At 47.2% G+C, this 14,880-nt stretch overlaps 1 protein-coding gene across 4 annotated transcripts in view; it reads left to right on the top strand.

Annotated features, from left to right (window-relative positions):
* The window catches only part of DOCK8 (dedicator of cytokinesis 8), a 165,521-nt gene that overhangs the window by 132,848 nt on the left and 17,793 nt on the right, over positions 1 to 14,880 (top strand). For all 4 annotated transcript variants that reach the window (XM_058657399.1, XM_058657401.1, XM_058657403.1 and 1 more), the window contains 9 exons: positions 2,819 to 2,915; positions 3,816 to 3,950; positions 4,719 to 4,871; positions 5,985 to 6,143; positions 7,764 to 7,864; positions 8,572 to 8,764; positions 12,188 to 12,331; positions 13,454 to 13,585; positions 14,016 to 14,150. In XM_058657399.1, coding sequence (XP_058513382.1) covers positions 2,819 to 2,915; positions 3,816 to 3,950; positions 4,719 to 4,871; positions 5,985 to 6,143; positions 7,764 to 7,864; positions 8,572 to 8,764; positions 12,188 to 12,331; positions 13,454 to 13,585; positions 14,016 to 14,150 — 1,249 coding nt within the window. The remainder of the gene's footprint in view (positions 1 to 2,818; positions 2,916 to 3,815; positions 3,951 to 4,718; positions 4,872 to 5,984; positions 6,144 to 7,763; positions 7,865 to 8,571; positions 8,765 to 12,187; positions 12,332 to 13,453; positions 13,586 to 14,015; positions 14,151 to 14,880) is intronic.

The raw sequence follows: 14,880 nt of genomic DNA, 5'->3' as shown, positions 1-14,880 counted from the left end.
GGTGCTAGTTCATGTTCTGGCTGCAGTGGAATGTGGCCCAGGTAACGTGGGCCCCTACACCCACGTTGGAGACTCAGATGAAGCTTCTGGCTTCAGCCTGGCCCAAGCGCTCATTGTTATGGCTACCTGGGGAGTAAACCAACAGATGGAAGCTCTCTCTCTCTCTCTCTCTCTCTCTCTCATTCTTTTCTCTCCCTCTGTCTCTGTAATTCTGACTTTCAAAGTAAGTATATAAATTCATCTTTTTTTTTTTTCAAAATACACATTTCCATTCTCAAAATTATTTAGAAGACCCAACAGTCTTATTGCTGTGGCCTGTTTGCATTGTTTTCATTGTTGAAGATTTATTTGAAAGAGACATCTCTTCTATCCACAGGTTTACTCCTTAGAGTTGCAACTGCCTGGCTTGGACCGTCGGAAGCCAGAAGCCAGATGTCCCTCTTGAGTGGCAGGGACCCAAGCCCTTGGGGCATCATCCACTAATTTCCCGGGCACATTAGCAGGGAACTGGATGGGAAGCAGAGCAGCCAGGATCTGAACTGCCACCCTAATACTGAATGTTCACGTCCAGGGAGGCAGCCTAACCCATTGCGTCTGCACACCCGTCTCTGCCTTGCATGTTTTTAATTCCTATGCACAGTTGCCTGATTTATCAGCTATTTCCTGCTGAGAATTTGTAGATTCTAACTCAAGCACTGAACAAGGGCATTCGTTCAGTAGGCTCCGCAGTGGCTAGGGCACCGGCTAGGGCACTGGCTCCACCAGGCGAGCCTCGCCTGGGCTGCACAAGGTGAAGTTTCAGGAAACTTGTCCATTTTGTTTGCACTCACAACACGACCCTGCGTCATATCCTGCAAGGCCTCTGGTTTCTCTCCAGGTTGGCTCCCAGCACTGAGCTCCTGAGCAGGCTGGTCAGGACCACAGGAAGGGCTCACATTTGCAGATCTTCCTTTAAAAAAAAAAAAAAAGGGAAACAATAGAAACATTGAAACTGCTCAGTTTAGCTCTTTGGAAAGCTTGGTAATGATAACAGTGCTGTCTTTTACCTTTTTAGGTTCAAATCATTTTTCCATTACTTCAGCTCTGGTTCTTTTAGAGCAGACATTTGCAACCTGGGCTGCGCATTGGCATCCCCTGGGGAGCTTTGCAAACTCCTCATACGAAGTACCCGGATGTAGCCCTGACCAACTACATTGGAACCTCCAACGGGGGTTCCCAGAATCCACAGCTGGTAAAACTCCCCTGGGTGATTTTGTTGCGCAGTCAAATCCGAGAACCACTGTTTCAAAGGAACAGCTGGTAGGCTTTTTATTTTATTAATTTTCTTTTATAGATTTATTCATTTTATTACAGCCAGATATACACAGAGGAGGAGAGACAGAGAGGAAGATCTTCCGTCCGATGATTCACTCCCCAAGTGAGCCGCAACGGGCCGATGCGCGCCGATCCGAAGCCGGGAACCTGGAACCTCTTCCAGGTCTCCCACGCAGGTGCAGTGTCCCAATGCTTTCCCAGGCCACAAGCAGGGAGCTGGATGGGAAGTGGAGCTGCCGGGATTAGAACTGGCGCCCATATGGGCTCCTGGGGCGCTTAAGGCGAGGACTTTAGCCTCTAGGCCACGCCGCTGGGCCCCAGCTGGTAGGCTTTTTAAAAACCAAAGTAGTGACAGTGATGGCTACGGTTAAACGTACTTAAAGCCACCAAACTGTACACTTAAGAATGACTAGAATGACAAATTTTACGTCATGTCTTTTGCTATAATAGAAAAAGAAATGGGGAGCAGGAATGTGGCACATCTGGCTAAGTCACCAGCTACAGTGTAGCATCCTATAAGGGCACCGGTTCGAGGCCCAGCTGCTCCACCTCCTCTCCAGGTTGCTAGTAATATGCCTGGGGAAACATCAAAAGATGGCCCAAATACTTGGACCTGTACCACCCATGTGGGAGACTTGAATTGAGTTCCAGGGTGCCACCTCTTTGTGGGTGTTTGGGTAACTCTCTGTGTGTTTCTCTTTCTGTTTGTGCCTCTCAAATAAATACATGAAGTTTCAAATGACACTGCTCAGATTTAAAACCCTGGAATTTAACATTCATGGGCTGCCCATTTCTGGAATTTTCCACTGCATGGATTTGAACTGAGGCTGTTCAACGGTAGCTGAAATGGTGGAAAGTGGGCCCACAGATAAGGGGAGTTTTCTAGATCCCTCTTCAGCTGCCCCTGGGTTTTAGGAGAATCGGTGAAAGCCAACGGAGAAGCAGCCCCTACTACCTCCCATTTCCCAGTGGGAGTGACCAGTGTGGTCCAACGGGGTGCCAGATGCTGCTTTTACCCTAGCACTGCAACCTTGACTCCCAGTGAGGAAAGGCAGAAGGCCTCAGGCACTCAGGGCAAGTTAGGAAACTGACTGTCGCCTTTCCTAACCCTACCAAATCCCTCTCTCCCCCAGTCTCTCTCCAGGATATTGACGGACCTTTCCCTCTCCCAGGGTCTCAAGGCAGTTCATGCTAAGCTACAAATCTCATGGGCTCACAAAACTGCCTCTCTACCAGTTGTGTTATTTGTATCATTGTCATCGTTGTTAATAACGGGGGGGGGGGGGGCGGTGAGACAGGTCTGAGGGGCACATCTGGATGATATCTCTCCCAGACACCAACTGCGACATCATCCGTGTGATGGCCTGCTCCTCGCCAGCGGCTCTGACTTCATTTCAGCGTTGGCCTTTCTGAAGATCTCTTTATGCCTTGGCGCATAGACCGCCATCTTCACAACTGGCCGAGTCTACTCTGTGCCTTAATGCGACCTCTTTTTGTTTCTCAGAACGAAGGCCGAGTTAGATCATGAAGCCCTGCTCAGTGGCAATCTGGCTACAGAAGCAAATTTGATCATCCTGGACATGCAGGAAAACATTATTCAGGTGAGGACCACAAACACCTGACCCTGTGACTTGACTGAGCGAAAGAAAACACAGCACTAAATGCAGAAAGTGATGTCTGCTTTGGTCCCATGTTGATGAAGGAAAGTCATCGAGGACCATGAATGAAGTTGGCACCTGTGCTTTGGACTGGGTTAGTCACGTGATCCTCACATCATACTTCTAGTGGTATTCCCCAGAATTCCCAACAAGGAAATAATGAGTTTTTTTGGTCAGCCTAAGAACACGAGTCTTCATATGTTGAGAAAACATTTGTTAGACTAGATCAATACTGCTTCGTGGAAAAAATACGGGTGAAACACAAAGGAACCTTAGTACCCAACTTGTTAATTGTCTAAAATCAAAATAACTCTTGTAAGAAACAAACAATCAATTGGATCCTTGCTGACTTTGAAGTGTTTTGTTGCAAAGTGTTTTGTTGTTACTTTTGGTGCTGCTAAGCCTGCCATAGCGGGTAAATAAACAAAGCCGAAGCTTTTCTGTTAAGAAATGTCACTGCCACCAAGTATCCCCTGTTGTATTAGAAAATCCTTCATTGTGTTTTGAAGGCCATAAGAAAGTAATGCCATGTGTACAAAGAAGGTAGTTTACCTTCCAAGATAGGGTAGTTTACCTTCCAACTTCATCCAGGAGCCCCAAATTAGCCACAAATCCCCCCCAGTCAGTTGGGAATTTTGGAATAGAGTCATTTGGGAATAGGTCTTCCACTGTCATGATTAATGGCTAATACATGATAGCTCCTCAAAGCCTGAAGATCTTCAGCCAAGAGATACAGGATGCCAGCATCCCCAAGCTCACCTGCCTGAGCGTGTGCTACGTCTTCAGCTTTGCATCCCTGGCACAGAATGTGGTATCACAGTGCTGTTGTTCCAATCCCTCCAGGCGAGCTCAGCTTTGGACTGCAAGGACAACCTGCTGGGAGGCGTCTTGAGGGTCCTGGTGAATTCTCTGAGCTGTGACCAGAGCACCACTTACCTGACTCACTGCTTTGCGACACTGCGTGCGCTCATTGCCAAGGTAAACAGGGGCTGCTTGTTTTCTCACTCTTAATTAAGGGTGAGATTCTCATCGAGCTCCACAGTGCTGTCTTCAAGTGGACCAAAACCCACAGCACAAATGAAGCAGCATTATAGCAGGGATCGTAGGCCTTCCTGGCAGGAGACCAGGTGCGCACATCCTGGGAGAAATGTATACGCAGAGAGGACAGCTCTCAGAATTGAAGTATGTGCTAAAGCATGGAAACTTGGAAGGGCCGCATGTCATGGTGTAAAAGGCCAGAAGGCCTGCAAATTCATTTCCCGAAGAATGTAAATTTTTTCTTAGGTAAAAGTGACCCATATAGATTATGTTTGGACTCTTTGTGGAAAATTTCAGTTGCTGCCTTCTGTGTATGGTCTTTCAGATCCAGGAAGTGGAATTCTCCTCTCCTCTCTTAGAACCAATTTCTCTTTCTTGGTCCCCAGTCGTTTCCAGACAGTGAAGAAAACCCAGGATTAATCCCTTTAAAGCTTTGCGATCCTTAGTGAATGCAGTGTGCCCAACAATGCAGTTAATAACGCAGCTGGGACCGCAGTTACGCGTTCCATAATTAAATCTTAAGTCGACTTCATCACTCAAATCCATCTTCTGACTCATGAGGCTCATTATCTTTATGGAACAATGTCTTTGCTCTTCTGGGCTTTTTGCTTGTCCAAGCAGATGTTTGTGTATTTCAGCAGGTATCCAGTCCAGAAAGTGTCTGAGAGTGCCAAGGGATGCTTAATGGGCCCTTTGTGTCTCTTGTAGTTCGGAGACTTGCTGTTCGAGGAGGAGGTGGAACAGTGCGCGGACCTGTGTCAGCGAATTCTGCACCACTGTAGCAGTAGCATGGATGTGACCCGGAGCCAGGCCTGCGCCACCCTCTACCTCCTCATGAGGTTCAGTTTTGGAGCCACCAGTGTAAGAGCTCATCCCAGGGGGGGAGGGGTGACTCAGGAGAGGCAGAGAGAGCCAACGCAAGGCATGGGCTAAGAAGAAAACATCAGGAAGAGTTTACAGTGTTGGAGTTTACTTCTGTCTTGTAAGAAAGGGCAATTGAGTGTGTAGACAGAGGGTAGGTGTCACGTGGGTTTGCATCTTCAAGTGAAAAGTCAAGACTTAGGAATGCTGTGATTTCCACCAGCCTGTTTCAGTAGGAAATGGGAATATGTACATGTATCAATTAACAGTCACCTGTTAAAAAAAAGCAACACACAAGTTAAGGATTCAGAAGCCTGTCCTCTTTCAAGTTCTGACTCGCTGCCAGAATGACCTACGGAAGAGATTTTAAAATCATTGTTATCATTTGTATCTGAGTAACAACGGAGATGTTGAAGTCTTTAGAATTGACCTTTATTGTAGAACCAGTAGACCCTGGCTTTGGTCTGTCCAGATTTGAGAATGCCCTTTGGGAACTTCCGTTTGTTAGGCGTCTGCTGGAGTGATGTTAAGGTTAAATGGGCCCTTGGAAGAAAAGCAAGGTCCTCAGGTCAGACTGGGGAGAGCTGTTTCAAATCTTTAAGGCATTCCTGTGTGTTTGCAGAGGTGCAGGGGTGCTTGGAAAAACCTTGAAGACATTCCTGAGGGATTTGGAACAGTCACATTTTTCCATAGGCCTGGAAAGTGGCTTTTTCTCTAAAGTCTCAAATCTCAGAACATACGGCCAGTGAGGCCTCATTCCTCTTTGCAGTTTATTAAAGCCCCAAGAAGAGAAGCTTGGCACAGGAGGCTCTAAGCTGTGACTCAACTTTGTTGGAATCTTCCAGCCTTGCGGGACACAGGCAGCCCAGGCCTCAATGAAAATTTAAAGGGAGCCTGACAGATATATTTATAAGCAATATCCATTTAAACCATTTAAACAACAGCATGAATCTTATTCAAAGTGTGGCTCTCATTGCCTGGAGAGCAAAGAAAGTGACTGAGAATGAGGTAACAGGAACTTTGAGGCGTTGCTGTGTCTGGCCCTGCTGTCTTCTTTGTTTCCTGGTGGAGTGTCTTGTGCTCCCTCCACCTTTGTTGTTTCTTCTCGTGCAGAACTTTGCAAGAGTAAAGATGCAAGTGACCATGTCTTTGGCATCCTTGGTGGGCAAAGCACCGGACTTTAATGAGGTGCACCTGAGAAGGTCGCTGAGGACAATTCTGGCCTATTCGGAAGAGGACCTGGACATGCAGGCAACGCCTTTTCCAACCCAGGTAGATGGGAGAATCTACCTTATCTCCTGAATGGGCTCGGGATAAGCTGATTATACGTGTGAGTGTGTGTGTGTGTGTGTGTTTTGCAAGTGTGTATTCTGCATGTCCAATATGCATATAAAAGGTAAAAAAAAAAAAACCCACATGTACTACTCTCCCCAACTTCAAAATATCAAGAGTCTATTTGTGCTCTCATAACAATTAGAAGGCAATAAAGGATACATGACACTTAGCGCCAAGTGTGCAATAAGTAAAATGTCATGGAAGGCTAGAGAAAAGGAACAGTTGAATAATAAACAGTCTAATGGCCAGGAGACAAGGTAAGCTTACAAGGCTGAGATAGGATTCAGTGGGGCAGGGTTGGAAAGGGAGGGAGTTGTGTCTAAGGGGATGGTCAGGGAACCAACTTGACTAGTATGTTCGCGGAGGCAAGGAAAGGCCAAGTGAGAGTTATAATCACAATGAATCCCAAGGAAGCTTAGAAACATAATGAACTCTTCCGTCTCCATTGGAATGCCCATAGAACTCTAGCATGTTCCATTAATGGTTCAGGTAAAGCTTCTAACCTACTCTGGGGTAGGTTCTCAGTTGAGAATATGTGAATGAATGGGTGGAGATTTCTGTCTTCCACTAATCCAGGAGTGCTACTGGTATACCATCTCTCCTCCCTTCCCCAGCAACGTCGCACCATTCGTGCGGATATTTTTAACAACAAGCCAAGCAAATGTAGAATGCTTAATGGAGGTCATTAGTGCCTTCATCCAACGAAAAGACATTTCAGGAGCCCTGAAATGTGCAAAAGGAGAAGGGAGATAGACTGAGAGTCAATAGCTGAGCCACCTGCCGGGGTCAGTAGATCAAGCCATCCATTTTTGTGCTACACACTCCCTCAGTCTCTTTGGCTTTGCCATTAAGAACAAGCAAGCGAGGTCCGGCGGCGTGGCCTAGCGGCTAAAGTCCTCGCCCTGAACGCCCCGGGATCCCATATGGGCACCGGTTCTAATCCCGGCAGCTCCACTTCCCATCCAGCTCCTTGCTTGTGACCTGGGAAAGCAGTGGAGGACGGCCCAATGCATTGGGACACTGCACCCGCGTGAGAGACCTGGAAGAGGTTCCTGGTTCCCGGCATCGGATCGGCACGTACCGGCTGTTGCGGCTCACTTGGGGAGTGAATCATCGGACGGAAGATCTTCCTCTCTGTCTCTCCTCCTCTCTGTATATCCAGCTTTCCAATAATAAAATCTTTAAAAAAAAAAGAACAAGCAAGCATCAAAGATCGAAAAGCTCCGAAGAGCTGGGAAGATCCAGGCAGTCTCTAAGACACGAAGCCAAGCATGAAATCCTCACCTGTCTGCTATCTCAGTGTACAGCTTAGAATTTTTCAGATTATAAATACCTGAAGCTAGTGTAAACTAGTTGTTGGGAAGCAAGACAGCATGAAGGTTCGGGCCTAATTCTTGCATCTAGAGGACTGGCTCACCTCTGAGCTCCAGATTCCCATGGGTTCGGAAAGGCCAAAGTCACAGGGAATCTAGCCTTTCCGGGGCTTCCCCTTGCACGCCCAATGTTGCCTTCCTGGAGGGCAAAGCCCGCGTGACTCAGGTGCTTGCCCCTTTGCAGGTGGAGGAACTCCTGTGCAATCTCAATAGCATCTTATACGACACCGTGAAGATGAGGGAGTTTCAGGAGGACCCTGAGATGCTTATGGACCTCATGTACAGGTAACACTCTGCTGGTCCCCCCTCCAGGGGCACAGGGAGCTGACCCTGATTGGAGAGTTCTTCCTGATGTAATTCTCCCAGGTAGCGTGACTGCACTGTTCTGGATGACATCCAGATAGTATTGATGGAAACTCAGTATTCAGATGGATTAATGTCTATATATATGTTTGCAGGCAGAAAAAAAAAAAACTCCCTAATTTAGGGTAAGGTACCACCATGCTCTGCTTCACATAGGAGAGAATGGCCAACTGCTCTGTGAATTATTCCCTATGTGGTTTTACTGTCATTGTGCATATTCAGATATTCATACAGTTTTAAAACCTGGCCTTTCATTCTTGTTTGGGGGAAACTGTTGCCACATCATGCGAAGGGTAATATTTTTGCATTCTGTGCTACTGTTGAGGGTAGCGAAAGAAAAGGAAGAAAAGATTGCATGAAATCCATTGAGACAGATATCATTCGATCAGGTCCTTTTTTCCCCATTTCTTGGGGCCCAGCACACCCCAGACATAAAATAGAAACAATCAGACTAAGAAATATTCACCTTTTCTTTGATCCTGAAGTAGCAGGCAAAAATCCCAGGGATGGGGTGTTTGGGTAGAACACAGGACAGCCCGTTGAGGGGCAGGGGGTGGAAATGGCCACACAGTGTAAGACCAGGGTCATCCACCAGTTTCCCTTGAAACTCTCTCCCAATCTGTCTTCAGAATCGCCAAGAGCTACCAGACGTCTCCTGATCTACGGCTGACCTGGCTCCAGAACATGGCGGAAAAACACACGAAGAGGAAATGCTACACGGAGGCTGCCATGTGCCTGGTGCACGCAGCCGCGCTGGTGGCCGAGTACCTGAGCATGTTAGAGGACCACAGCTACCTGCCTGTGGGCAGCGTCAGCTTTCAGGTGAGGGCAGCTGCAGCTTCTCCCTTGGAGCGGTGCTTCTCAACCGAGAACGTGTTTATCCGCCCAACCCAGTGCATTTGACCACACGGGGGGGACAGGAAACGGGAAGGTGGGACCCACTCGTGTCTAGCAGGTAGACACCAAGGTTAACGGTTAAGCATTCTGCAAAGCGCAGGAATGATCCCTCTACCAAGAATTATCTGGCCCTGGTAGAGACATGATTAAAAACCATTGCCTGCATGTGTTATGTCTACCTCTTCTAATTGCTTTATTCTTTTTATTACTGTTGTTTGCAGTGTTACCTGGGGTTGACAGGCACTTTACTAGATATTTCTCCCACCTTCACTTGGGTGATATCATTTGATCTTCCACGTAACTCCACGAAGGAGGTGCCTAGGGAACACCCAATAATCCCTACGTCACAAAGAAACTGAGAGAATGATTTTTTTTTCTTAAGATTTTTTTTAAAGTCCTCCACCAAGATTTATAGTCAGCACCACATACTGACATGTAAACTATGAAAGCATTCGTATTCCCTCATGAAATCATCTTTTGGATCCCATTTCCCAGCTCTCTGATGCAAAACCAAGAAAGAAATCCAGTTGATCTGAGAGTTCCAAGATACAACGAATCAGTGCTTCCATAGGATCAGCTGACAGTTACCCACACTGGATAGGGGGAAATTGTAGGCCGGACCTAAAACTTCACTCCAAATAGTGTGTTCAGAGCCACCTGGACAGTGTTTCCCGAGTCTGAATGCAGTCTTCAGAGGGAAGCCAACAGTGGCATCAAGACTTGAAACAGAATCTGGAGAAATGACAAGGGACCAAAATCACCAGAACGGTAGAGCTTTCTCGAGTCCAATGCAGAGCCCTGTGCAAGGCTTTGTGATTCTTATTTGAACTAACATGACTTATGCCCCATGCTCCACCTGGCACTGTTGAAGTTCAGGCCATACTGTCGCTTCTGATTCAGCTGTATCCTCGGCAGGTCATGGCTCAAGTCCTTGGGTCCCATTACCCACATGAGAGATCCAAATGAAATTGTGCATTCCTGGCTTCAATCTGGGAATGGAGGATTCTCTTTCTCTTTCTGTGTGTGTGTGTGTGTGTGTGTGTGTGTGTGTGTGTGTGTGTGTCTGTCTCTCTGTCTCTCCCCTTCCCCAAACCACTGGACCTTTCAAATAAGTAAAAGTAAATTTAAAAAAAAGAGAGAGCGCCACAGAATGACGTCAACGAGTTCTTATTTCTCTTGACTGAGACACTAATTGAAAATGCTTGCTTGCCAGTGGCAGAACACCCAGCCGAGACTGCTCTAAGGTGGAGATGGAATTTATCACCTGCACACCAAGTGCTGTCACCACTTCCTGTCTCTGCTTGGTGTCGCCATCTTCATTTTTCATGGGCTCCCCGCATGGAATAAGATTTCAGTGTATATCTCCACGTTCAAGTTCAAAGGAAGAGACATGCCTCATGTCCAGCAGATACAAAGAAAGGGTTCAGTGTATATTACAGTTCCATTTGCATCAGATGCTCATCCCCAAGCCAATTGTAACGGCCAGAGGAGTGAAACGCTCTGATTGGCTGAGCCGGAGTCATGGGCCTGCATTTGGAGTTATGCAGTTTCCCCAAGAGAAAATCAGGATGTTTTGTGTGAGAGAAGAAGAGGGGAATTCTGTGCAGCCTTGATGGATGATCCCTGTTGATTTCTTTTGTTTGTTTGTTTGTTTTTATAATTCTGCTTCTTGCTTTCGTTTGCAGCTTTGTTTTGCTTCAATAAAATTGAATTTTATACAAGACCTAGTAACTAGAGATCAATAACTCTGTACAAGGAGAATGACTCCAGGGTGGCTACATCCCAAGAAGCTGAGATCACTGAATTTCTGCATACCAGCGTGCAGCATTTCACACACAGAGATGCAGACACACTCTTAGATACTCCTGGGACCGATGCCTCCCTAATTCTGAAGCCAGAAAGCTTTGCCAAAAATGCCTCTGACTATCGCTAGTCAAGCTGTGTAGCTTCAAGTCTCTTTCTCCACACATGGCAAACTGCATGCAATGTGGTCCCCTGAGTTCCTAAAATTTTTTTTCCATTGAAAGAAATTTATTGTCTTCTGTTTCCTGCAATACAGAAACATCATCATAGAGCAGGTTTGGGAGAAACTCTGCTGTAAAAATACATTGAGAGTCTATGCCTGTATTTCTTACTTCATAAAGATTTATTTGTTTGCTCGAAAGTTGGACGGAGAGTTGTTCAATCCACTGGTTCACTCACCGGATGGCCACAATGGCCAGCGATGGGTCAGCCAAAGCCAGAATCCAGGAGCCTCATCAGGATCTCCCTCATGGGTGGCAGGGGCCTAAATGCTTGCATCATTTCCGCCTGATTTTTCCCAGGCCATTAGCAGGGAGCAGAGTTGAAAGCACCTATGTGGGGTGCTGGCCTTGCAAGCTGCAGCTTGGCCTGCTATGCCACAGCACTAGCCCCTCTGCCTATATTCCAAACACTGCCTTGCAATACTGGATGAAGGGGCTGTCAGCTAGCTGCTCACTGAACCTAAGGTTGATTCACGGGATCTTACTAGACGGCCAGAAAAGCATACAGCTTTTCTATCACATTCCAGATCTGATCAATCGCTTGCTGTATGGTGAGAACTCTGAGACTGTATCTAAGCTATGAAGGAAAGAGTGTTAAACTTGATTAGTTATGCCTACCTTGAGCTCCACGATAGGAGGGAGTAGTATGTGTGGGATGTGTTTGCAGTCCCTCAGCCAGGAAAGTTTTTTCATTTCTTCTGTGTTCCAAACGAATTTCTTTCATAGCTTTGAACCAAGAATAAAATGACTCTTCACCTGGCAAGGGGACAAGTCATGGTCAGACCCAGAGACAGGGTAAAGACGAGAGAGACGAGTTGCCAAGTAGGAGGTCAAGGTCAGGCAAGTCCAGGACCACACTGCCTTGACTCAGCCGAGTCCTTGTAGAGCTAGCTAGTCACCATACCTCCTGATAGGATCTCTTCATTCTATCATTTATGTAAAAAGAAAAGTGTAGAAACAGCAGGGTCAGGAAGAGTAACTGCTACGTAGCTATAAAAATGTCCTTAAAGAAGATGCTGTTGTTGGTGGTTGTTGTGTATAATGGCTACTTGTCTGAAACAAGGCAGTGGTGGCAAAGGCACAAGGTAGTGCCAGCGTCCGCCTTTGGGAATCCAGGCCCAACTGGCAGTCTGTAGGGCTGTGGCCCTCAGATTACTCAGCTGTCATGACAGTGATGGCCTTTGTAACTTTGTCGCAAGACCCGTCGCTGAATATACAATGGCAGCCAGGGCGTTGGCTTCCGTGTCCCCACATTCTGGGCTCCTGTAGATTCTTCTTAGTACAGCCCTGCCATCCTCAGTGCTTATCCTGTACTCTCTTGCAGAATATCTCCTCCAACGTGCTGGAGGAGTCAGCGGTGTCCGATGACACTCTGTCTCCAGATGAGGACGGGGTGTGTTCCGGGCGGTACTTCACCGAGAGCGGCCTGGTGGGGCTCCTGGAGCAGGCAGCGGAACTCTTCAGCACGGTCAGTCCCCAGAGGGTATCCCACAGCTGCAAAGGCCACACCCTGATGGCCCCATCCCTGCCGCTCAACACACACCAAGGTCCTGCAAGGCAGGGAAGGGCCCTCGGGGCAGGTCAGGGGCCCCCCCCGGGAGGGCTTGGATGTTCACAGATTGCACCTGCTGTGGCTGGGAAGGGTGAAAACCATTCATTACTGTAACACTCTGGTCATTGGCACATGCTGATAGACTGGGCAGCCATTTCATATAATTATTTCCATTTAACAGGGTGGACACTAAGATGGAGAGGTGAAGTGGTTTGGCTAGGGTTAGGCAGTAACTGGTGGGCTCCCTCCTTTCCCTCTAAGACACGATTGAGAGGGGAGGGCGGGAGTACCTGGGTAACGCCCGCCTCGGAACAACCAAGTGGTCCTGGGAGCAGTATTCACAGGACCAGCTCAGAGAAATGTGGGGGCAGAAACCTCTGACCCGCAACTGAACACTCCCAATAGAAGAAAGATAGCTAGCTAACTGCTGGCACTGCCATCCTGGACAAGTGAGAGAGTTGGCCATCCATTTTCATTTTAGCAACTTCCTTCCCAAATTTCAAACCAAGTCAGTATACACACTGTACTTCACTCTAGCCAGCTGATCTCATTTTGTTTTCTTCCCTATATTCTTGATTTTCAACTTTCATTTCCCTCCCTGTACCAGCTGTTGTAGTCTGTTGTTTTAATGAACTTTCCTTCTTTTTCCTACCTGCTCTTTCAGGAGTCAGAAGAAGTTTGAATTGGTTTTGGTTTCCCCGAAATCCAAGCAAATGAGTTAGATAGAATTCCTGTAGAATTCCTTTAGGGCATCCAATAGAATGCCTTTGGCATTGCTGTTAAGCCCCTGCTGCCCCGTCTGCCCCTGCTTTTCCTCCATGCAACAGCGTCTCCCTTCTTCACACCACCATAAGGCCACTGCTCAGCTGGGAGTCTAGTCCAATTTGAACGCTGTGGCCTTCCCAGCGATGCTGGTTGTCTCTCGTGCCCTGTCAAATGCAATGGCGTGCCAGTAAACCCATCCTCCTGTGAGTGCGAGCTGCTCTCCTGCTTCCGGTGGATCAAATTCCCCCTCCATTTTCCTCTTGCCTTTCCAAGGGAGGCCTGTATGAGACGGTGAATGAGGTCTACAAGTTGGTCATCCCCATCCTGGAAGCGCACCGCGACTTCCGGAAGCTGACCTGCACTCACGACAAGCTGCAGAAGGCCTTCGACAACATCCTCAGCAAGGTAGCTGGGTGGTATGCCGCAGTACCTGCGACCTCACCCCTGCTCTGTGGTGGAGATGCTTGCCCCACTCCCCCCCTCAGCAGTGGTTCACTCGGAGCATTTTATTGCAACAGCTTTCACCTGTCGCACATAGAAGGGCTGGCGAGGGACGGAGTACCAGAACTCAGTGTAAGAGAAGGCAGCTTGAATTACCTAATAACCTGCAAAGATGAGACTCTCCACATAAATGGCATCCCTGAAATCTTTCATGGGCTTTTTCTGAGATAGTACCATAGCTCATTCCACAAACATCAATTTTTTAAAAAGCTGTCTACATCAGCCATGGGAATAAAGTGCTTTGAAGCACGATAAAAGCCTCCGATGCTGCACTCCCCAGTGGGACCTCTGGAGTCCCACAGCTAAGGCGAGGTTTTCTTATTTTGTCCATCAGGATCACAAGAGAATGTTTGGAACCTACTTCCGAGTCGGTTTCTATGGATCCAAATTTGGGGATCTGGACGAACAGGAATTTGTTTACAAAGAGCCTGCAATTACCAAGCTGCCCGAGATCTCGCATAGACTAGAGGTAAGAGAAGTAATTCCATATTGCTTGGCACCATACACTTCACCAAAAAAACAAAAAAAACAACAACACAGATAACAATGGTTATTACCAAAGAAAAGTCCCCAGTTCATCCTGGAGGGCCATATTGTCTTTTTCTTTTATAATGTGAAGGTAATGTGAGCTCATGAGGCAAGGCAAGGTTTGAATCATTTTCTGTTGAAATCTTGTGTGGTGAATATTTTCAAGTATACACAGAATCAATGTCCTGTGCTTCCTTAGAATTCTTTCCAAATGTTAACAGTAAGATTCTTATGCTAACGTTGATAGGGATTTTTTTTTTTTTTTTTTTTTTAGTTGTAAGGCTATCATCTTGGCTTCGAAGTGGTTTGGACAGATTACTGAATCTCCCCACACACACCCCCCGCCCCAGTGATGGTGTGGCCATCCTTGGGGTGTCCTTGATAACGTATTCCATTCCCATGCACACATACGTGATGGCTGTGGGCTGTAACCAGCCCTGCTTCAGCTTGCCGCCTACCTTAGTCTGAAACACAGCAGAAGAGAGGAACATGTCCTTGGAAGAAAGGCTGAAAACACAGGGAGAAAGAGATGCAACGTAGAGAAAAGTCAGACGAAAAGAAATCACATGGAGAGGACCAAGCGCTGAGCACTCAGAAAGAAAGCCGAGAGGTGCCCCAAAACAGAACCCTCCAGGGCTGAGTCACCAGGGAGCCCCAGACCTGCCAATGAC

Source organism: Ochotona princeps, chromosome 31, assembly GCF_030435755.1.
Source record: "Ochotona princeps isolate mOchPri1 chromosome 31, mOchPri1.hap1, whole genome shotgun sequence".
In the NCBI taxonomy this organism is placed as follows: Eukaryota; Metazoa; Chordata; class Mammalia; order Lagomorpha; family Ochotonidae; genus Ochotona; species Ochotona princeps.
Note: the sequence above shows the minus strand (reverse complement) of the source record. Positions and strands in the feature narration are given on the sequence as shown.